The sequence below is a fragment of the Anopheles cruzii genome, chromosome 2 (genome assembly GCF_943734635.1).
Source record: "Anopheles cruzii chromosome 2, idAnoCruzAS_RS32_06, whole genome shotgun sequence".
NCBI classification, from domain to species: Eukaryota; Metazoa; Arthropoda; class Insecta; order Diptera; family Culicidae; genus Anopheles; species Anopheles cruzii.
In genome coordinates, this window is record NC_069144.1 from 27,857,951 (window position 1) to 27,881,050 (window position 23,100).

The window sequence follows — 23,100 nt, forward strand, 5'->3', positions numbered from 1 at the left end:
AACAGCGCGGCGAGGACAAACGAGACGAGACGAAGAACGTTAGGGTCGTTAGGTGCGCGAAAAAACAACTGCAAAAGGGAAGAAACCGGACCAACCCCGTGGGAGCCTGTAACAAAACCGAGAGAAAAAGCGAGAAGAAGTGAAGCTCCCTGTGTGTGTGTTTGTGTGTGTGCGCGCTCGCGGACGTGCTCCGTGTCCGTGCGGTAGTGAACATTCCCCCCCCTGAACCACCATGGCACCGCAAGCTGAAACGCGAACGCCCGTGCTGCAGACGGCCAATGTGGCCACCGGCACTTCCGGCGCAGTTCTTGGTCAGGGGATGACCCATACCAGGCAGGACGTGCAGCTGGCGTGCGAGGAGATCATCTACGAGGAGACGGGAAGCCGGCTCGCGGAACCAGACCGCCATATGATCTCCGACGACCGTGTCATCCAGAACCTGCTCGCACTGGAATCGCACACCATACCGAAGAGCTGCTACTTCGGGAAACAGTGGGACCTTAAGCCGCACATGCGCAAGATCGTCACCACGTGGATGCTGGAGGTAAGGACCACGGGGACCACGGGGACTACGGGGATAAAACAGACGACGACATGGGGACGATTTTCTTTTGTAGCTCCCCACCAATACATACGCGCGCACTGTGCTGCCTCTGCGTGTGTGTTTTTGCAGATCTCTTTAAAATTTAAAACCCACCGCCGTGCACCACCTAAAAAATGGCCACATCCTCCTACCTCCCTCCTTCCTCAGCTCAGCCGGGCCAAGACCATCGTGGTCATCGTCGCAAAAGTTAGAAACGGGAGATGGTTTATTTATTAGCGATTTTTTTTTCGCGCTTCGCCAACCGCACCGGTGCGGCTGCCGTATGTGCTTGACTTATTTGGTCGCCCCTCTCTCTCTTGGGGGGGGGGCAGGATCGGCGGCGGCAAGGGGCTAGAGCGCGCGAAGGCGCGTGAGGATGGTTTTTTAAAGAGCCGGCCGGCCGGCGGGAGCATTGACTCTTGCGCCGGTTACGCCGGTTGCGTACACGCGCACACAGGGTGACCGTGCAAACCGCGTAAACCCCATCCGGCGGCCACACACCCGGGGGGAGGAGAGGAGGGAGACCCGGCGGCGGCCCCGGGTCTGTGTGTGCGAATTTTCGGCAATCGTTCGCGGTGTTTCTCCCCTTCTTTTGCTCTCTAATAACCTTGCCGTTTTTCTTCTTATCTTTCTTTTCCTTTTTTTGCTCGTCGTGATCGTCGCTGCCGGCTGCGCTACCAACACCACCATCATACGACGACGACGCGATCATCATCGAACATCGCCTGCTCCGTGCTCCGACCGCGATCGTGACACTCGGGGGGCTCTCTCTATCACGATGATCACCAACAACCCACAACAACTACCCCGCGGGGATTGCGATCATCAGGTTTGCGATGAGCAAAAGTGCGAAGAGCAGACCTTTCCGCTGTCCGTGAATTTCTTCGACCGCTTCCTGTGCGCCCTGCAGATCGGCCGCAACCACCTGCAGCTGCTCGGATGTTGCTCACTGCTGCTGGCGTCGAAAATTCGCCAATGTCAGCCCTTAACGGTCGACGTGCTGAGTGCCTACACCGACCAAGCGGTGACATCGGATGAGATAAGGGTAAGTGTCGGTCCGGCGGCCCGTCGTGGCCCCCGCGAACAACATTTGGTTCGATTTGCGGGACGTTGGTTCACAAGTGTGCGTGGCCGCGGTTGCGCTCTCACGAACGTTAGTATTATTTACTCGATCCGCGAGCGGGGCCAACTTCCTCCTCCATTTATGTATGTATAATGTGCACATACATAATGCGTTTTTTTCCCCTTCCTTCTGCATTCCTTCCGCGTCGTCGTCGTCGTCATGTGTGTTCGCGAATTCTTCGAACCATTCGCGACCGCACCGCAGGATCGCGGGTTTCGTGAGTTCCAGCACCAGCACTTTGGTTCTCAGCATTCTTTAAAGCGATTCTTTTCTGTCTTTTTTTTTTTTGATGATGGTATGTTTGCAAATTGTCTCTACCCGCGCGAAGTTACGCGATCGCACGGGCACTGCTCCGTGTGTTCGTGTGGTGGTGGCGAAGACAAAGTGGCGTAAAGATGGCGAAAAATAGCAAAAAATAGCGAAAAAATTAGAACCCTCACACAGGCGCGCGCGCACGCAGCCAACCCGGAGCGCGGGGTCAAGTGAGTAGTGCGCGCAGGTCTTTTTGCGTAGCACTTTGCGGGCCACCGACCAAACCAATCTCGAGACAACACACTGTTCTTGGGGTGGACGGGCATTTATTTTTCATTTTTCGCTTCATTTCGTTCCGCGCCAAGCGTGTGTGTGTGTGCGCGCTCGAAAGTGGGGTCTTAAATCATGCGCACTCTTCCCGCCCGAACACCGAGCTCTCGCCCCCCGCGATCACCAATTTTGCAATCGCGAAAAAATCGATCGCGGATTTGGTAAGAAACCACACCATTGTTGGCCACCGGCAGCAGCTCCCACGAGCGAAGCGAATCACGACGATCGGTGGTGTGGCGATCGTTCTGTGGATGGAACTATAAATTATTGTCTGAGTTGGAATCGATCGAGCGCCAAACACCACCACACTCTGCGTAAGGCACGCGAAATTGAGTTCGGTTCAGTGGTGAAAAGGCTAAAAAGGGGGCGAGATGAGGGTTCAAAGAACCTCCTCGAGTAGGGAGCTTCGCGCATGCTTCCTTCCGGGCTGGACTGTACGGAAAAGCAGAACACGCCATGCCAGGCGGGATCCGATCGTACTCGAAATGAAAATTTCTCCTTCTGTAATTAATATTCCGGTGTCTCCCGGATTAGCTCGTGCGCTCGGTGGGGTAGGTGTTTGGCCTGCGAGACCATGGCCACAGTTATGCGCCTCTCTCGAAGATTGACCACCCCCCGCCGAGCATCGTCGTCGCCAATTTGCTAGATAATTGGTGAAAACTACCTTCATTCGGCCGTCGGCCGCCAATATGGCACCTCTCTTCATCGGTGGAAGAATGAAGCGGACCGGAACCACCGAGGAAACGACCTCTTGGGGCTCCCAGAAGATATACGGAGGGATAAAGGGGAGCCACCTCTTGGCCCCCCCCAGTGCCTGTGTGTGTGTGTCGTCCAGCGGGGTGGTGATACAGATACGCGCAACACACGCAAGGAACATAAAAAGCGATGCGCACAGCACAACACAACACCAACCCGCCCCCCGCCGGGGGAGGTGGTGGCGTGTGGTGGGATATATGGTCATCGGTGTAACGACGTCACCTTGAGGGGGTCGGGAAAAAGGGTGGCTGCTACACACCTCAGAGGAAGCAGCAAGGAAGGAAATAATAATAAGAGCCCGCCGCCTGCTGACCAAATAGTGTGGCGATGGGGAGACCCCGCGACCCCGGTCACTCCCCTGGCCCGCCCGATGATGGTGTGTGGCCATTTAAAAACCACACACTCTCCACTTTTCCTCCGCCAGAAGCGCCATTTAAATACCCCGCGTGTCTGGCGGCGACGGCTCACACCCAACTAAAGCTCAGCGAGGAGAACCTGTGGGACTGGAACGGGGCACTCTTTCCGTCTAGGATGGCGGGTGTGTGTGCTGCCAGGAAGGAAAGTTAATGCCGTTCAACTCTCGTTCAACAGCGTGCATTTAAAAACCACCACACACAGGAAGTCTGTGGATGGGTGTGTATGTTCTTGCGAAAAGATGATCGCCACTCACCAGTCATTGACGCAAACGTGGGCATAAAATTTGCAAACGGGGCTCGAACGGCGCACCAAATTCTCACCCGCAAATGGAGGAAGAGATCCGCGCCTCGATCCGCGCCACCCCCCGGGTTAGGGGCCCCTGGTTAGAGCAGCTACTACGTACGAGATGATGATGCTGCCTCTGCCGTCTGGAGATCGCACACCCTGCAGCACTGCTTCTGCTGGGCCATCATCTTTTTTGCTGCAGAACAAGAACCGGAGCAGGAGGAGGAGGAGGTGGAACAAACGTTGAAATCCGACAATTTCCCACGCTTCCGCGCCAAAAGACGGCGCCGCCGTCGTGCTCTGTGTGTTGGCCAAATTAGGATGGACAGACTCTCTGGGGGCTCTGCCTCTCGCTCTGTCTGTGCTGCGCGTTGTGTGTCCTAAAATGGGCTTAATTAAACAAATCCTGCTGCAGCATGATCGGTGGTTGGCTCCCTTTTTTTCGGTCTGCAGCCCGGTCTCCGTTTGCAAAATTCTCCCCCCGCGGAGGATCTCACTGAAGCGCACGTCGAGCGGGCAGAAAAGTGTCACGAAACGTGTGTGCGCCATCATCATTTTGCGCGGTCTCCTTTTTTTGCGGCTCCGACCGACCTCTCTGCGGTCTGCTCCTGATGCTTCGAGGCCGCCGCCACCGGATGTCTGACGCCCGCTAATCCATCATCCGTCGTGAGTGCGTGCACCCCCGAATTCTGGTGCTGGTGGTCCCTAAACGACGGATGTGAAGGTAACGACGCGCGGCGGCGGCGGCACCTCCCACACAGGTCAGGCCAAACGTAAACATCCTGCTGCATGGCTTGGTCCTTCTTGGGGCTTGATTTGGTGGCCGCGGCCGACCGACCCGCCGCCGGGTAATACGATATCAATCAAAACCAATTAAGCGCAAAATTTTCTTCGCTCTGGACATCGCCCACAATCGACGACGGGCGAGAACCACCATCCGCTTGCCCCGAACCCGAACCGGAGGATACGAGGGCTGATTGAAAAGTTTTGCGACATTTGAATTTTCCGCGGGCCACCACGTATGTCCGATTCTTCTCGTAGACTGTGGCTTATGGTGAAGCTTTTATGACCCAAAGCAGCGCTTATCGGTGGTTCCAAATTATTCCGGCATGCCGAGAAGATGTGAACAGTTTTGCTTACAATTTTCTTCGATTGCGGGGTCGTGGTGCATCATGAGTTGTTGCCAAAAGATAGAACAGTCAATAACGAATATTTCCTGCAAGTTATGCGCAATTTGCCCGAAGCAATCCGTCACAAACGCCCGGATTTGTGGGAAACCCAAAATTGGATTTTTTGGCCAAAACCACAGTCTAATGATTCCAAAGCCACCGTATTCTGCAGATCTGGCTCCCTGTTACTTTTTCTTGATCCGCAAACTGAAGGAGGCCATGAAAGGACAACGCTACGCTACGATTTCGGATATAAAGACGGCATTGAAGACGAGACAAAACACATCCAAGCAAAACAGCTGTCAAAAATTGATCGATTAAAGCATGGCCCACTTAGAATCGGGAACAGTTGAATGAGCTCTATCTCGGAGTTGGTTTGACTTAGGAAACATGTCGAGGTGTCAAAATGAAGGTATTGTACTTTTAGCAATTTGGTGTGTTGATATCCTTTGCGATGAAATCCACCTTATTATCACGGTACTACTGAACTAGCTCCCTGCTGTAGTGGCAGCTTGCCAAAGCAGGCTAACACTTAACCGGACCTTTGTGTGACTTAACTCGGGCTTTGATATAACTCGCTTTTTGAGGCACTCTTCCCCTTGTACAGCCGTATTGAGTTCATCGTCGTGTTTGTGATGAAAACCTTGGTTTTCCGTCCACAGGTGCAAATTCCTTGCCAGATCATTAGTTTCCGTGCAAATGTATTGGCGAATACAAATTTAAACTTGGAGAGGACATCTCCCCGTGCCATGGCGAGATATCATTCTGGTCCAGGAAGCTGTCCTGATTTCGAGATCCATTTAGCATAATTTTCTATAAACTCCGCGTACCAAGATGAAACTTTCCGCACTGAAAGTCGAAGACATAGCTGTCAAAACATTTGAAATCCTACCACCAGAGGCGCTGCTTGAAAACATACAACTTTTCCCGATTCTAAGTGGGCCAGGCTTTACTCAAAATGGCCGAACTTTTCACCACAAGTCACTGACATGTGCAGCAACCTAACGCTACAAAAAAATCGAAAATCAGATTCAAATGTCGCAAAACTTTTTGATCAGTCCTCGCGTACATTGCGGTGGCCCGTATTGTGTCACTCGGCCAGAAAGAGGGTAAAGGACATTATTTTGGGTAGAATTCGGAACTTGTGCCCTCGTGTGTCATCGTGCTCTCGTCTCGTCCAGCCACCCCTGCGTTGGAGAACATTGCAACCGGATGAAGACGGGCGCTGCCGTCGCGTTGTCCATATCCATCTTCATCAGAGACAGAGACCGCTGTGCTGTGCGCTGGCTGGCTGGCGCGGCGGGTGATCTCGGAAGAAGCGCCAATTTTGCGCGCCGGATCCTCATCCTCCCCCCCAACAAATTCACTTGCAGTTTCTCGAAGCCGAGGCGAACCGCGGGCGGCGATCGGTCGGTCTCCTCTGTGTTCTTTCTCCCCCCGGGGGTGGGTCCGCGGGAAGGGAAAAATGATTTACATTTATTATGTGGCCTGGCTGGCCGGCCTGCTGTGGAGGCAGCAAACGGGCGCGCCCATTCTTCTTCGGTAACGCCACCAGCTTCTACACCGGGTTCCTTCATCCTCACAAGCGGGACCTTCTTCTGGTGTGTGCGTGTTGGCGATCAGCGATCTTCCAAGCAACGGCGGCGGCGCGAATGGTGCTTTTCTCAATGAAAAGAGCGAGACGGAGAAGGAAGCGTAAAATCTGGCGCGCTTCAACAGGCAGTTCCGCCCCATCCCGCCGGTCCCATCCGTTCCGATCCGATCCTCCCGATGTTGGTTTATTGCAAACGCTCTAAACGATCCTCATTTTAGGGGTTCCCCCCCTGCTTTGGTCTGCCCCCCGACAGCCGCGAAAATAACAACACCTACTAATTGGGCATTAGGATTTGTAGCGAGACCCCGCAGCCGCGGGAGACGGACGTGTTGCGATTTAGTGTATCGTCTTTCAAACTCCCCCCCGTGGGACGGGGCGAGGCCACCAGAGAGCACCCCGGATGTGGCGATGTTGTCGGGCTCGTTCTGAAGAATTTGAAACCTGATTCAATGCCGGGTCGTCGTCGGCAGCCCCAAGATCCTTGTACTTTTGTGGCTCCAACTCTCGCTGGGTGGGTGCCGCTAATCTGTATCCGCAAGATCTCTCTCTACCGCCGCCAAGATCACCGGTTCTTTTCGTTGCCTCCCATTCGCCCCAAAGGCCCCAGCGCCGCAACTCGCGCGCATTGCAAAGTTCGTGATGAAGCGCTCGAATTTCGGCACGGCCAGCGCTCTGGAATCTTGACCCCCCCCGTCTGTCCCACCGGATCGCGGTTGCCGCGGTCCGGTTTTGTTGCGGACCGACCTCCACCCCACCGTGCTTCCGTGTGGCCCAAAGTATCCTGTGTCCACCCTTCCCGGCCAAGGAGAAGGAATTCTTTCTTCCTTTTCGGTGGTGTGGACCCTTTCGAGACCAACCAAGCGCGCGCGCGCGCGATCTCTAACGATCGGGTGTGCGGTGTGCGCGTGTGTGTGTGTGGCTTCTCAGGGACCTTCTTCTCCGTTGCCCTGTCCTCTTGTTGTTGGCCTTTGTGGTTTCGCTCTCCTGTCACGGTCGCCAATGGGGCAAAGGACCACCGGAGCATAGTTTGGTTCGCCCGTTCGGCCTCGTCGGAACGCCGCAACCACCTTCGGACCACGAAGGAGGAGATCCTCGCACACACACGCACGACGCAAGTGCACTCTCTCCAGCGCAGATTCCAATGCTCCCGGTGGTGCTGGTGAGGCGGGGTTCCGGGTGACCACCCGCGGTATGTGTCGAGTGTGTGAGCACATAGCCCTGTGTTGGGTGGGAAGGCAGGCAGGCAGGCAGGAAGAGGCCAAGCGCGCGCAAAAACACACAACAAACACAATGCCTTGGCCGCACCGCCGCCGCCGCCGTCGTGTGGTGACACCACCAGACATACCGGGAACCACCACCAACAGCCCATCCCCCTTAGCTCCCCGCACCGGCACCGGCAGACAGACAGACAGACGGATGGACGGAAAGAGAAAGGTGCGCCTGGCCGTCCCAAGTTGCGACGCGCAAGCGAATTAGAGAGAGCGATTCCTTCTCGTGTGGGGTGGAGAGAGATTCGCGCGGGCGCGAAATGCGCAAGGGAGATGGAGCCAAGCCTGCGCCGCGCGCGCATCAGGTTCTGCCGCGCGAGCGTGATTCTGGAACTGTCACGAGGAGTGTGTGCGACAGAGAAAGAGAGAGACCGAGAGGCCACAGGGAGTAGTGAGCCACCAGAAATTCCTTTCGTCTGTTTCCCAGAAACCAGGGAAAGACCATAAAAAATACAAAACTCCAGAATGAATTGGATTGCGTGGCTCGGCTGGGATGGTGGTGGCGCGGAGGATGGAGCGAACCAGCGAGTGCGAAAAAAAAAAACAGAGAGAGAGGACACAGGCACGCACGCACGCACGCGGGTGGAAGTGTGACGGAAGATCGAGGATTCCAAAGGCGGGCGCGCGCATCCCGAACCGAATCCCAGTTCCTCGCCAAGCTCTAAACGGGGCATCATCTTTCGCGCGGCCACTTGTTCTCTCTCTCCCTCTCTCTCTCACTCGGTCATTCCACAGCGGTATGCGCGCTCCTTGGCCAGTGCCGCCTGCCGGGAGTCGTCCTCTCGCTGCTGATCCTCGCCTTGCCGCCAGAAAAGATCCTGAAAAATGAGTTTACAACATTTTCACACGTTATTCAATCGTGTTGGAAGGACGGCGAGGCGGCGAAGAGAAGACACAGGAGGGTTGGGTGTAGGCTGGGGTTGCTGTTGCCTTTGGGCCGCGATCGTGTGTTGTTTTACTGTTCGTTATTTCGTTGTTTGCTGCTGCGCCTTGTCTCTCTCTCCGTCTCCGTTCCTTCTCGGTCGGTCGGTCGGTCGGTCATCCGGTTTTGGCCTTTTAAAAAAATAATATATGTGCCTCCTTCCTTCTTGGTGGTGGTGGTTGTGATAGTTTTTGTGCCTTTTTTTGCGTACTTTACTCGCTTTTTGGCTGGCCCGCCGAGGAGATCCTCGTCTTCGTCTTCTCCATCTCGTCTTCGACAACTTCAAGAACAACCGCACAGCACAGAGCAACCAGCGCGAGAGGAGGCTCTCGGTCGGTCGGTGCGCCTTTTTGCGCGTTGTCTTTGCCTCCTTCGGGGTGTTCTGCGGTGCTATCTCCTCCGTCCTTCTTGGCCCCGGCGGCCCCGACGGCGGCGGCGGCGTATCTCTGCTGTTTGCCGATCTGCGCGAAATTCTTCTTCTTTTGTCTCCTCGGTTGTTTTGGTCGCTGTAACTCTCCCTCTCTCGCTCTCTCTCTGGCTCCCGATCGTGGCGATCCTGCTGTTCCTCTGGCTGCTGTTGTTTTTTTTGAAATTTCTGTTTCGGTCCTCGATCGCGCGCGGTATCTTCTGGTATTCCGAACAAGGCGAGGATCGTTTTCCAGTTAGAAGTTCCAGCTCTTTAAATGGAGACTCGCCTTTGGTCGCCGTTTGCGGCGCTGTCTCTGGAAAGGATTTTTTCAGTTTCGCACACACACACACACACGCTCGGAGGCCACAAGGGCCCTGTGTGGGCCCTTCTGTTGTCTTCTCATTCACATCTCTTGCGAGCTGCCTGCCCAGTTAATAATGTTTAAGGTCGAGCAACGGCAATGGTAATGTGGTGGTGGTGGCCCTGGCGGCGGCCCTCCGGTGGGGGAGACCAAACACCAAAGAGATTCACCCCCCCCCCGAAAAAATTCGGAACGAAATTTTGCAACGAAAAAGAAGACGAAAGGACAGAGCGGACACAGAAGCGGAGCGAAGATAAAAATGTGAATGAAGAGCCAGAACCCCGCGACTTCTTCTCGTGAAGATCATCGTCTTCGTCGTCACGGTGGTGAAGAACTGAAGGTTAGAACGCGCAAAGATAAGACGACGTCTCGGCCGACGAAAACGGGCACAGGATGTGCGCGCGACGCACTCTGATGGCACTTTGAATGAATCTCTTTCGGCATTCGGCGCGCGCGAGAAGAGATGTCTCAACTCCTCCAGCTTAAAGGCCAAGAGGTGGCGACCCACCACCACGGTCGCGGAAGGGGGGCCGAATTCTCTTATCGCCCTCCAGCATCCGCACACCACCAGTGTGTTGGTGGTGGCCATTTTATGGGCCACCCCACCACCACAACACACACGGAGACCCCTTCTTTTACGATTTCCACGAAGTCTGTGCGGAGTCGCGAAGCAGTTCAAGTCTTTGGCGCCGAAAATGCTATGACGCCTTCGCCCCCCCATTTTGCTTTGCTCCTTTTTGCGTCCGCCAGAAGGGCCAGAAGAGGAGCAGAGGAGAATCCACACAGCCCCCCAGTGCCACCACCACCACCGGCAATGGAATGTCGTCTCGCCCGTTTGTTCTCCCTTTTTTTGGCGATCGGTTTGCCTGCGTGCCGCCAAACCGTGCGTCGCGTTCCTGTGGGAAGCGCGCGCAAACGGACGTGATCGAGCGCGCGGGAGCTCACGGGAGTGAAAGAGAGAGGTCGAGGAATCTCGGCGGCGGTGGTGGTGGTGATATGTCCTGTGGTGTGTTTGGTGGGGCCAAACCGAGTTTGTTAGCCTGGGCCGAAAAAGGAAGAGACCTCCTCGGCGGTGTTGGCGTGTGGAACTTGTTGGCTCTTTCGCCGAGCGCCGTTTATGAAGCCGCGTGTGTGTGTGTGTTAGGCTTTATAGGGCCCTCCGGGATTCCGGTCCTTGGGAACCGGAGCGAGCGCCGGTCCGTGTTACCTGTTATCTGGCCGAGAGATCATCAATCAAATCGCAACCGAGCAGAGAGCGCGCGGCCACTTGAGGGCGAAGCTTTTTAATTTTTCCTTAAACATTGTCCTTTACAGTTTCTCGCCCCCTACCGGTGCTGCTGGTGGTGGTGGTGATCTGCCTGGCCTGGCCTGGCCTGGCCTCTGGTAGCTTTTGCACCTTTGTCTGCGTTTCGGCGACTCCGAAAAAAGGGCGCCTCACGGGTGGTGCGGGCGCGCAGAATTTGATCGGTCAGGATGCCGCCCTGTGTGTCCGACCGAGCCGGGCCGAAAAATCGAATTTCTCGACCGTATCGAAAGGAGCGAGGGAATCACCATCGCCGGACACGAAACAGTGGACCCTCTCCTGGTGGGACCGTTTCAGTTTTTGCTTGCGCCGCACCACTTTGGCCCCTTTTTTGTGCTCCTTACACACCCCGCGAGGAGCGCCGCGAGTGTCGGTCAGTCGCGAAGGTGCAAAAGGAGGAGCTGCCTGCCTGCCGGCATTCCCTTTAGCGCCTTCCCTGAAGGACGGACCATTTGAAGGAGCGCCGACCAAAAAAAAAAAAACGTGGAACAAAAACACGATCTCTTGAGAATCACGCACGGCCGCGGTGAGGCTCTTTCTCTGTTGCTTCCTTGCGGGGATGCTGTGTGGCAGAAGCGGTGGGGAAGGCGGCCTGTTAGCTTTTGTATGTCCAAAATAGCAGCCCTGCCTGCCGATTTATTTTTAAAAGGCGCGTTGGGCTTCCTCTTCTTCGGGCGCGCCGCGATGATTTGGTTAAATTCTCTGATTTCCGTTGCTATAAGGATATCTTCCCACAGCAGCCAAGAGCACACTCGCGTTAATCGGGATCGCAGCAGCCACAGCACCAAAGAATGGGCCCTCATAATCATTAGGCACACCACCAACAACCACGACGACCTGAGGAGGGATGATTTGGATTCGGCGATTATGAAACTTCCTTTTCATTATGCTTTTTGCCGTATGGACGACCACCACCAACCGTTCGACAGGTTCCAATTTCGCGCGCGAACAAGACGCAAAAGGCGAAGTAGCGCACGCGCGCACGAGAAGCGGGAGCAATCAACCGGTGGTCGATCCTCGCCTGGGCCTGGGCCGCTTAATCAGCCAGCCGGCCCACAGCCCAGCATCCTTGAGAGAAGAGTGTTTGGTGGTAGCCAATAATCCCGTGCGCCGCCATGAATGCGCAATGAGACGCAAATAGGTCCAGCAAACAATTCATCATCACCAAAGCCCTGGCTCGGCTTAAGACGCGACTCGACTCGTCGTTCCTGGGAAACAACATTGCTATTTGCTTCCCGGGAGCGCAGGGCATAGGATCAAGGACGACGACGCTTGGAAGTGTCCGCACGCCGCGCCGCGACCCATACTGTATATACATGATCGTAGGAAGGAAAAACAAAGGAGTGTCCTTCTAGCTCTAGGTCCAGAACCCAGGGTCGAGAGGATATTAATCAATCAAAAAACCCTCCGGAGAGACGACGCCGGGATGCCATCATGGTGTTTGGTGGTGGCCGCGCGCTCTAAAAGAAGATGCTGTGTGCGCGGTCCCCTCCCCGGCGGGCCCCTTCGGGGATAGCTCCGGCGGGACACAGAACACACCCTAGTCCTGTGTGGTGTGCATTCGATTTATTACGGCCTATAATTTTGCGGTCAGTCACAGACCGAGCACGGGACAGCCCGGGGGGGGGTTGTTACAACATATTTGCATAACCCCGCTCAATTGACCGATGCGGCAAGGAGAGAGGCACACGAGACGACGATGAGAACGACCATTAAAAGGCGCAACGGACGGAGTGTAAGGATATAAAAATGCATCGCGCTGCTGCTGCACCAGAAGGGAAGAAAAGGGACCCCCGATCGTCGTCGTCGTCGTCGAACAATTTAACGGTTTTCCCCCCCCCGAAGTCACCATCCGTTCCGTCAGTGGGCCGCGCAGACACCACGCGTTCGCGGAGGACGTGTGGCCTAGGATTACACGATCGTTTACGAGCGCTAGAGCGCCACATGCTGCCTCCTCCAGGGCGCGCGTGCGAAGCGTTTCACGATCGACGGGGCACGAAATTTATGCAACAGAAAAACGGCGCTCCTTTCTTTGTGCCGCTGTCCTTGAGAGGCCCCCCCCCCCATCAAGGAGGAGGGCAGCACACCGAACACATCCTTATTGGCTAAGCCACGTTCCAGAATAAATTTAACATACAGTGTGTGGCGTAGGGTCTTAAAGAATTAATTATGGTTTATTGTTCTCGTTCGTAAAAAAACAAACGAAAGGCTGCAGATGACTCTCGTGTGTGTCACGACGAGGCACGCGCGCGCATGATGTCCTTAAAAAACGGGTGTAACGTTGCAGTTTCCTATTAATAAGCTTCGTTCCTTTTGCTTTTTTTCCAGAACTTTGAATTGGTGTTGATCGGCCGGCTCGAGTGGAACATCAACGCCGTGACGGCCTACGACTACGTCGATCACATCCTGGAGCGTGCGAAGTGGGGCTCGGACGACTCCCGGCTGCGCGAACACGCGCACACGCTCATCCACGTCTGCAATACGGGTAAGTGTAGTGTGTTTCTTGATCCTTTTCCGTTATCTCGGGATCGGCATTTAAGTGGGCCTCATAATTAGCACGACATCTGGGGAGGACATCCTTTCCCTCGGTGTTATCTCCGTTTCAAAACGGTCAATTTGCCAACTGTCGCGAAGTGGCGAAGTGTCGCCCATTTTAGTAGGGAACGCACTTACCTTTTGGGTCTCTTTTTGAGTTTTTATTGTAGAGTTCGCCGGATGATGCACAATTGATTCGTCAAACCGTCGAACCGTCGCCAAAAGACACCCCTTGAGCGCGGAGGGTGATGAACGTCCAGAAACGGCAGCGCACCCCATTTATTGTTGTTGCCTCTTGCGGCGGGCGCACAGGAAAGAGGTCCCTAATTCGAGGTCATTTTCATAAAATTCCTCTCTGCACGTCGCAACGCAACCGACCGATCGCGTTTATTGCTCTATCAAGAAGCAAGGCGCGCCGTGCCCGGCTGTGCGCTGGATTTTTGATTTTATTGCCGGTCACAGAGCCAACAACACCCATCCATCCCACCGTCCCGACCCACCGATCCTTCGCGCGCATACCCCGAGAGAGGTGCGCCGTGTTCTGCGCGCGCTGCTCTGGCATCTTTTAACGGCTCTCCGCTGCTCCGGTGGTGTAACAACGCCAAACGGCGCGAAGGACCAGCCGTCGATCGGCGGCGAGGACAATTATTCTTCGATTTCAATGCCAAAGCCACCGCCGGTGGACGGTGTGATGTTTTGTGGAGGGTAGTTATGTTGTTGCTGGCTGCTGCCTCTCTCTCTGTCGAGAGCCAATCCAACAACAACCCCATTCCTGCGGCGCTGTGGAATCTCAATCCGCGTCTTGCTCTGTCGCTCGCTCGTTCCAACCCCACCGGTGGTGGCACCGTGCAGATTCGGGGATATTTAAATTCAAGGTTACGGCGCGGTGCGCGAGAAGAAGCCGCTTTTTAAGAGCACAGCGAACCCGCCCGACGACGACGACGTCGTCGGCGATCGCTTGAAGGAACGGGGTTGTTGCGGAAGCGAGCCAGATTTCTTCTCCGCCGGTGGTGTGTGTGTGTGTCCGGGGTAGGTTTAGTACGCGAACGCGTGCACAGCAGGGACATGTTCTCCAAGCACGGGGTTTTCGGCACCGCCACCTATCAAAGAGGAGCCGCGTTGACCCCCTTCGCGAATCGCTTCTCCAGCTTAAAGAGGGGTTGCTTTGTGTGTGTGTGTGTGACGGGGACACAAAAGAAGAGAACCCTGTGCGCCGCTTGGTTGATGCGCGCGCTCGTTCGTCTTGTGTTGTTAATGTTAAGAAATTAAATCGCCGCGAGCCGCGGCCAGAACCAGAACCAGAACCAGGATTCCGGTTCTTCCCGGTGGTGGGGGGTTGCGTTGCGTTACGTTGTGTGTGTTCCCCGTTAGAGAAAAGGGGTTTGTATTTTGTGTGCAAACGAAATTTGCAAACCCAAGAAGAGGGCGCTTCTTGGCACTTCCCTTAGCTGCGAGATCCTTTTCGGGTGACGCGCACGAAACGGAGGGCGCAACAACGGCGGGACGGTGGAACGAACGCAACGAAACATCTGCCGTTTCCTTTCCTTTTGGTCCTTTTTTTGCTGGTCGTCCCGTCGTCCGTTTGGTCCTTTTGTGTCCGGTTCCATTCCGATACACAAGCCGTCCCCGTCCCCGATGGGTCCTTGAGCTCGAAGCGCTTCGACGACTACCGCGCCGCCACTGCCCCACCAGTTGCTCTCCGGGGTGATATCGAACATCTGCGCCGCAATACGAACCGGGGCGAGTCCAAGGATCCGACGACGCGGGGTCCATTCGTTTCCGAGGTGTGTGTCCTGCGTGTATCGGAATCCTGCGCCACGTTGCCTGGTGTGACGGGGTTGAACGAACGAACGAACGAACGAATGTTCATAACACGGGCGCCCGGACCTCAGAATCGTCGTCGGCACCGCCGCGTTGCGCTCTGACAGGTTGTTGCGTGCCTGTTGCTGCTGCGGGTTGCGCGTAGTCCTCGAACGAAACAGAACGTCCGTCTTGTGGCTCCTCGCAGGTGTGTGCGCACTGTACTGCAACGGACACCACCTTCCGGACGGCGCGGTGTCCTTAATTGACCGGGTCACTTATTTGCTGTGCGCTGCCCTATCGCGACACCTCGATCACGCGCACCCGGTGCAGAGAAATTTATGTTAATTTCCGGTGTTTCCCCACCACCACCACCATCGTGCACCACCTTCTAATGACCTCCTCTCGCGGGCGGTTCTAAGTCCTTCTCTGTGTGCCGATGAGGGCAGGCGGCAAAGTGTCAACGGCCAATCGGCTGGGGGACTTTTGAACGGGTTCCGTCAACTTGTTCCCCGCAGGGTCCCCCCCTGCCAACCCAAGTACTTGAACCTGCTGCTGTTGCTGCTCCTGCAGGGTGAACTTGGTTTTTCGATGTCGTTTCGAAAGTATACGCAACGCAACGCAAGCACATGCCACCACCATAAACGGCCACCGAGCGGAGCGCGCGTTCCCCGAGGGTCATTTTCCGCGTTGGGAAGTGCCAGGTTTTCCTTTTATGAGCCCTGCCTTTCCTTGGCCGGCCCGGGCCCGGGCGCTTCTTCTTCGTCGTCGTCGTCCGCGAGTTATTAAAAACGCGTGGACAAGGGACTTCCTGAACGCCAGTTCCTTAAACAGAGCCCGTCTTCCCCAGAAAGTATCGGTCGGACTGGTGGTCCTCGAGTCGCGCAGGGGTCTGGTGGCGCCGACACCCCACAGTGGTACTCGCGGGGGGTGGTCTGCGTCGTCGTCGTGGCGCAGCGGGCGGATGTTGACTTTTTGATTCTTGGCCGTCCACCACCACCGGGTGTTACTCCCTGCCCGTGTCTTCAAATCTTGCCTCCGCGTTGATCGAACCTGGGAAATGTCAATGGACGAAAAATAACCAACAACCAGCACGAAGACGACGGCCACCTTCGCACAAGGTGAGATCTTATCGATCTTCGCCGGGGTTTCCGGCTCCTCTAGAATGCGCGGTGTGATAAGTCGTCGCCGTCGCCGTCACCGGGGGTGCCTTACTTATATTTGTACTTGTCCCGGCCATCATATCAGGAAATGGATTACACCACGATCGCTGAATGGGGAGGCGCGAGACCATCAGCTGCTGCTGACGAGGCAAGGCAAAAATCCTTCTCTTCGGGCGACATTCCTCGGACCCCCAGACTAAGCGGGTTCTAGCAATCAACGGCGGTCTCGTTTGCGTCACCGACGGGAACCGTTTACCATTTTATCGTCGAGACGGACGAGACGCAGCTGTGCTTTTAACGATGATCTCCCCAACGCTGCTCTCAGGCTCAGGAAGAATACTAGGTGTGTGTGTTGAGAAACGGACTTTTAAAAAGATGGCTGTACCTGCCGATTGGGACTTCCCAGTTTTGCTGTTCATTCATCATTACCTTGTGTTGACATCAGGTAAATGATTTCAGGTCGAAAAATAAATTATTTCGGTGTGCAACCCATGATTAAAAGGGTTAAACTATGTCAACTTTTGTGCCTGTAAATGACGTTTTGCGGGAAATATTATTTTTCTGCTTCTCTCAAAGAAAACTGCTTCGGAATCGCATCAAATGCTTGTCGGGACTTGTGTTTGGAAGATCGCAGTGCTTTGAGTGGTTTAAAAAATTCCAAAATGGCGATTTTGACTTAACAAAAAAAAGCGTCGAAGGACTCCAAAAAACGGACTTTCTGATGGGACAGAAAGGTGTGGTGTTTCACAAGCTTCTAAAACCTGATGCAAACGTTAATTCCGATCGCTACTGATAACAAATGCCCTATTTAAACCATGCATTGATCGAAAAACAACCAAAAAGCCAATTTGTTATCAACAATGGAGGCGTCTAGTAGGCCGTGGAATCAAGCACCAGGCGCCTAAAAATGGAAAAAAATTTTCAGGATACTATCAAATCACTTGGATGGTAACTGCTGTCCCTCCCCGCGTTATTCACCAGACTTGGTTCCTTCCGAATATCATTCATTGTCATCGATGGGACACGTATTGGCTAAGCAGCTCTTCGTTTTCTACGAGGAAGACGAAATGGAACGACTAATTAATTTACTTAAAAAGTCGAAGTATTCTTTCGTCTGGGAATCCATGATTTAGCAGAGAGATAGGAGAAATGTATAGCTAGCGATGGCACATACTTTGAATAAAATAGAAAATCGCATTAAAATTTTAGAAACATTTTTTGTGTGTTAAAATATTTCGCTTCTCAACGCACACACCTAGTAGTAGCAATAAGAGCACGCTATTCTTCAAAGCAGAGGATCACGCGGCGCGGTCTGTGAAGACCACCACCAAACTGACTGAAGAGGGACCGGTTGGGCAACCGGTTTGTTTGTGCGTCCTGTAACTTGGGTTTGACTAAATTTAGCAATTTTTGCAATTCATGCCCCTTGACTCTGTTTGTGATATGGTTTAAAAATCTGGGACAGTCTTTCGGGAAGCGCAACCCGAGCGCACGGGGAATGCCGTTTGGCGACCGCGGGACCAAACTTGAAAGAAGTCCCTCCGTGTGTGCACGAGTCCTGTTTCGAACATCGAACCCCATCGTGAGTGCTCGTTTTGGTTAATGAAACCTTCCCGGCTCTTGTGCGCGCAGGTTCAGGTTTTGCTGCTTGCGCTGCACTCTGTGAAGTGTCCGGAGAATGCGGCGCGACCTTTTGCTGCTGCTGGTCATGGTGTGTATCGCATGCCGGCCATCGACGACGCTTCTTGGCTGCTGAGAACATTACGAAGACCAGTGTGGCCAGTAGTTAGTGTCTCGTCGTCCACCCCAAATTGGTTTATCAATTATTGGCAGGCATATTCGCAACATTGTTGCACGATCTCTGCGCCGAGCGCTCTCTCAGGTTACGATCATTATGATATGGCAGCAGCAGGAACGTTAAGATTTCCATCTCCAGATTTGAATAAATGTCACAACCGCCGGCCACCGCCGACGGGTAGATATCTTACGATCCGGTGGTGGGCCCCTGGTGACACACCTGGGACCGTTTGCGGAAGAAGCCAAACTCGTTCCTTCCAAAGCCGGAGCATTCGTCCTTTGTGGAAAAACATCCCGCAACAATGTTGTTGCACTCGCCCGAGAATCCGTTACTCGTTGGGACGCGGAACGAGATTAGGTTAGCCGTGTGGTGTTGGTGGGACCCTTCGAAAGGGCGCAGGGACCTCGGGCAATTTATTACCGGCTTTCTCGTCGGCGCATCCTTTTCCTTGGGGTGGTACTCGTCGTCCTCTCCTGGCTCTGCTGCTGGTGGTGGGACACCGCATGATCAATAAATTAATTACTCCTGAGGTTGTTTCCCAGTTCCCAGGGAGAGCCGTTTACCACCGAAAATCTTGTTTTGGGTTATAAAGCTTCCGACCACTTACACCCTTTCGGGTACGATCGAGGATCGGAAGATGTCCCACAGGAGCGGGCTCTCGTTGGCCCACGGATCTTACCGTTTTCTCAATTCATAAATCTTGTCCCTGTCCGACCGACCGACCCGGTTCGGTGCAGTTTTCTGTACCCCATCCCGCGACACCTGGGCACGGCCCGGAAAAGATGCTTCGGGACAGCAAGCAGCACCCCATGCAGTGGAAATCGGAGAAAATTAATGAGAAAAAGTTATGAAGGAAAAACACTCCATCATTTCGTACGAAATTGCGCACACTCACCACCACCCTTCGAGCTCGGGATCGAACATATTTTCTTCCGGCGGTCACACGCTGCGATCAAATTTTATTACCCCGAAGCGGCAAAAAAAAGGAGGAACATCGCGGCCCTCTCTCCGGAGAAAGCGGATGGTCGCGAGCGGTGAAGGTCCTCTTGAGAGAGAAGTTGGCCAAAAGTGCAGAAAACAGAAAGTCCTTTCCACCGAAGTGCCTGTGTGTTTGAGTGGGGTCCGTATGGAATGTCCTTTTTCTCTCTAAGACCCCCCCCGCCGGCTCTTCGAAGCGTAATGATAATCCAAATCCAAATCAATCGCTCCTGAATGCCGGTTTTATGAGGCGCGCATCCCTTCTTTGGGTGTAAGCGCGCCCTGCTCACTCGCGCCAGAAGGATTGTGGTTCGGCCGTTATTTTGTGTGGCCATAAAAAGAGCCTCTCCGCGTGACTGACTAGCTTTCTCCAGATTCATCCCGAAGGATCCGATCCTTTTCATCTTGTGTGCAGCGCGTGTTTCCTTTTTTTTGGTTTAAATACTAAAAAAACATTAAAAGGAATCTTAACGGAATAATAGGTTAGGTTAGGTGTGTCATGGTTAGGTTAGGTGTGTCATCGTCATGAGCAAAAAAAAAAGTGAAAGAAATTTAAATCACTCTTGTGAAGCTTTTCAATATCAGATAGATTAGGAAATGTATCTGAGACGCGGCCGTCCGTTTTTCTTTTGGCACAACACCAGTTCCGAGGGGCGAGCATTGAAAGATCTGCCCATAAAAACCACACCTGCGGGCCGCCGCCGCCGAGAGAAGGGAACGGCGGGATGGAAGGAATGGAACATCATGATGTCGACGCGTTTTGTGATGGCCGTGCGATGCAGAAACGACTTTTTTCTCGCGCCAACCCGGCCCGGACGACGGCCCCTTCCGCGGGGATTCGTGTGCTGCTTTTAAAGAGTAAGGCTGGCCCTGTTCCGTATCCGAGGAAAAACAGAGCAGCAGCCCCAGACGACGACGACGACGACGGTCGGACGACCGGAAAGCGCAACAAGATCCTTCTTAATTATTTCCGATTTAAAATCACGTCCAACGGCTGGCGGGCCGGGTCGGGGACAACAGCACACACTCGGAAAGGAGAGACCTCCTTGACGAGACGACCTCCCTGCGTGCTTGACTCTCCGCGCAAGGATCGAATAACTTCTGCGCGCGCGCGGGGCTGGCTGCAAATAATAATGCGTTCCCTCGACAGACGGAGAGAGAGTGCGGAGAGAGGTGGTGGGCACTATTGGGGAGGGCGATAATTTTGTTGTGCCCGCTGCGCACCGTATTGTGTTTATGCGCGATCGTACGCCGGCGCGCGACATCATGCTGCAGCTTGCTGTGCGTGTTCCAGTTGCGTTCGCGTACACCTTTCGATCATCGTTTCGCGTTGACATCCTTCCATTCCGTCCGTCCTTTTGGTGTGTGGCGCGCGAAGGCCATTTGTCTTCTGCCCCATCGTTTCACTTTCAAGCAATTACACACTATCGATGTCCACTTATCGGTTTCTAGTTTTATGCGCAGCAGCAGCAGCAGCAGCAGCATAAGACGCACGTTGGTGAGCCGCCCTTGAAATAACAGAAACCAGAGCACGTGTTCGCCCGGCCAGCCAGACAGACCTGTGTCCTGTCGCTCGCCCTGAAGACATTGACGGGGCGGCGGCGGCGCGTCGTTCCGTCTGTCCAGGGGTGGCCATTTAAACCGCTCACGTTGCGACTAGTTTTCATTTTCGGTTGATGTATGCACATAAATAATTAAAATAGCGAACGCTCAAGAAACAATTCCTTTATGCTGCGCGCGCGCGTGCGCTGTGTCTGGCGGTCGGTGGTTTCCAGTGCGTGCGGGTTAATAAGAAAACACACCCCTATGGAGATGGGGAGATGGACATAGGAAGGTCCAGAATATCCTTCAAGGGAACGCGTACACACACACACCCGTTTTATGCTGGATGTGGACAGACGCTCACGCTCTAGGCTCTTTCTAGAGGCCTTGTCTCTAGGTTCGGGCCGAGAAAAGGTGGCTTCCATTTTGGCTTTCTTTTCTCGGTCCGCAACTCCTCCAAGGGTATATGCTTCGAATTTCCTGTTACGCATTGCAGGCTTGACCCGGAGATCGACTTTCCTGGAAGGACAGCAGTGTCTGCAACGGTTGCCGCCGCCACGGCAGGATGCAGGACTCTCCGAGGGAGGTTGGTGTTCGGTGTACGAGGTTTGTTCAAAAAGTATCGCGACTTTTCAATTTCCGCGGGCTACGTATATCCGATTTCCGATGTTTTTGTGGCGTTGGATTGCTACACATGTCAGTGATTTTTTGGTGAAAAGTTGAAAATTTTTGAAAAATCAGTCAATTTTTGACAATTTTTTTAGTGTGCACGTGTCTTGGCCCATCGTCGATTTTTGTCTCTTCCAAAAAATGGATGGCAAAGAATCTTTATCAAATTTTGTATGAAAAACGAAATTAAGTACTCGGACGCAATCGAAATGTTGATTGTGGCTTATGGTGAAGCTTTTAAGACCAAAAGCATTGCTTATCGGTGTTTCAAATTTTTCTCAGTAGGCCGAGAAGATGTGAACGTCGAAAAGCCTATTTTGATCGATTGCGAACAGTTTTGCTTGCAGTTTTCTTCGATTGCAGGGTCGTGTTTCATCACGAGTTGTTGCCAAAGGGTAGAACGGTCAATAAGGAATATTACCTAAAAATTATGTGCAATTTGCGCGAAGCAATCCACCACAAATGTCTGGATTTGTGGAAAAACAAAAATTGGCTTTTGCGACACTGCTAACACATCGTTGTTTCTGCGCGAATTTTTGGCCAAAACAACTCTCTAGTGATGCCAAAGCCACTTTATTCCCCAGATCTGGCTTCCTGTGACTTTTTCTGTTTTTTTCTGTTTCCAAAACTTAAATTACCGCTTCGTGGTCAATTAGAGTTTTGGCGTACACAAAAATCGACGATGAGTCAAAACACGCCCAAGCAAAACAGCTGTCCAAAATTTACTGATTACTCAAAATGGCCGAAATTTCTACCATAAGTCACTGACAAGTGTAGCAACCTAACGCCTTTGAAAAACTTTGAAAATCGGATATACGTAGTCCGCGGAAATTGAAAAGTCGCGATACTTTTTGAACAAACCTCGTACCTGCCTGCACCGACGGCCGTCGGCTAAATCACCGTGTCAGTCAGATCCCTCTTCCAAACGATCGATGGGTCGATTTTCCCATGATTTGCTCCAGACGAGAAAGCATTCACTTCTGCGTTTTATGCTAATTGGGACTGGTTGTGGGCTCCGCGCTCATAAACGAGTTGTACGCGCGCCCCTTTCGAAGCGTCTTGGGTCAAATGCCTCCTCACAATATCCTTCCCCTTATACACCTCTCTCTCTCTCGCGCGAAATCTGCAAATCTGTGCGGGTTTTTCTGTCGGCAAACTGTCATGCTGTGTGTGTGTGTCCCCTCGAATCGAAGATCCGAGGCGCCTCCGATAACCGTCATAAAATTAACCCTTCTCAAACACCACAAAAGGTCGGCCGGTGTGTCTGTGTGTCGAATTCGCTCGAGGGCCAATATTTACAAATATTATAATTTTGCTGTGCGCGCCATTAACTGGCTGGCTAATCGAAAATCGGTTGCTGGGTGATCAGAGAGGGCCATGGTCCGGGTCCCCGCCGCCGTCGATCGTGATTTGGGCCGAGATTTATTTCCGAAACCTTTATGCAAAATCGACCGACCTCCTCGTCCCGGGTCTGACTGACGGGTTTATTATAATTATTTTTCCTTTCCAAGACACGCGGCGGGGCGAGCTCTCAAGGCACAGGCCGCAGCACCAGTGTCGGTGTTCTCCTCTAATCTTTTATTAGTTTCCGTGTCCGCGCCCGCGCTGGTGGTGGTGGTTCCCCACTCTTTCGCTCGGGAGATCGGTGCGAAACATGTTGGCCTTCAAGAAGGTAGCCGCCGTCGCAGAAAGAGCCCTCGAAGTCGTCGCGAGGCCAAGACCCCAGACAGAGCGGTGGAGAGTAGGATATAGCCTTGGGCGCGCGGCATAACAAGAAGAAGGGGTTCACAAATAGATTTATGGTGTGCGGCGTTGGATTTGGGACTCTTTGGGTCGGCGGACA

General features: G+C 53.6%; 1 protein-coding gene across 1 annotated transcript in view; it reads left to right on the forward strand.

Annotated features, from left to right (window-relative positions):
- The first annotated feature begins 232 nt into the window (after positions 1-232).
- The window catches only part of LOC128278791 (G1/S-specific cyclin-D2), a 28,878-nt gene continuing 6,010 nt past the window's right edge, over positions 233-23,100 (forward strand). The window contains exons 1-3 of the mRNA XM_053017520.1: positions 233-544; positions 1,413-1,628; positions 13,101-13,257. Coding sequence (XP_052873480.1) covers positions 233-544; positions 1,413-1,628; positions 13,101-13,257 — 685 coding nt within the window. The remainder of the gene's footprint in view (positions 545-1,412; positions 1,629-13,100; positions 13,258-23,100) is intronic.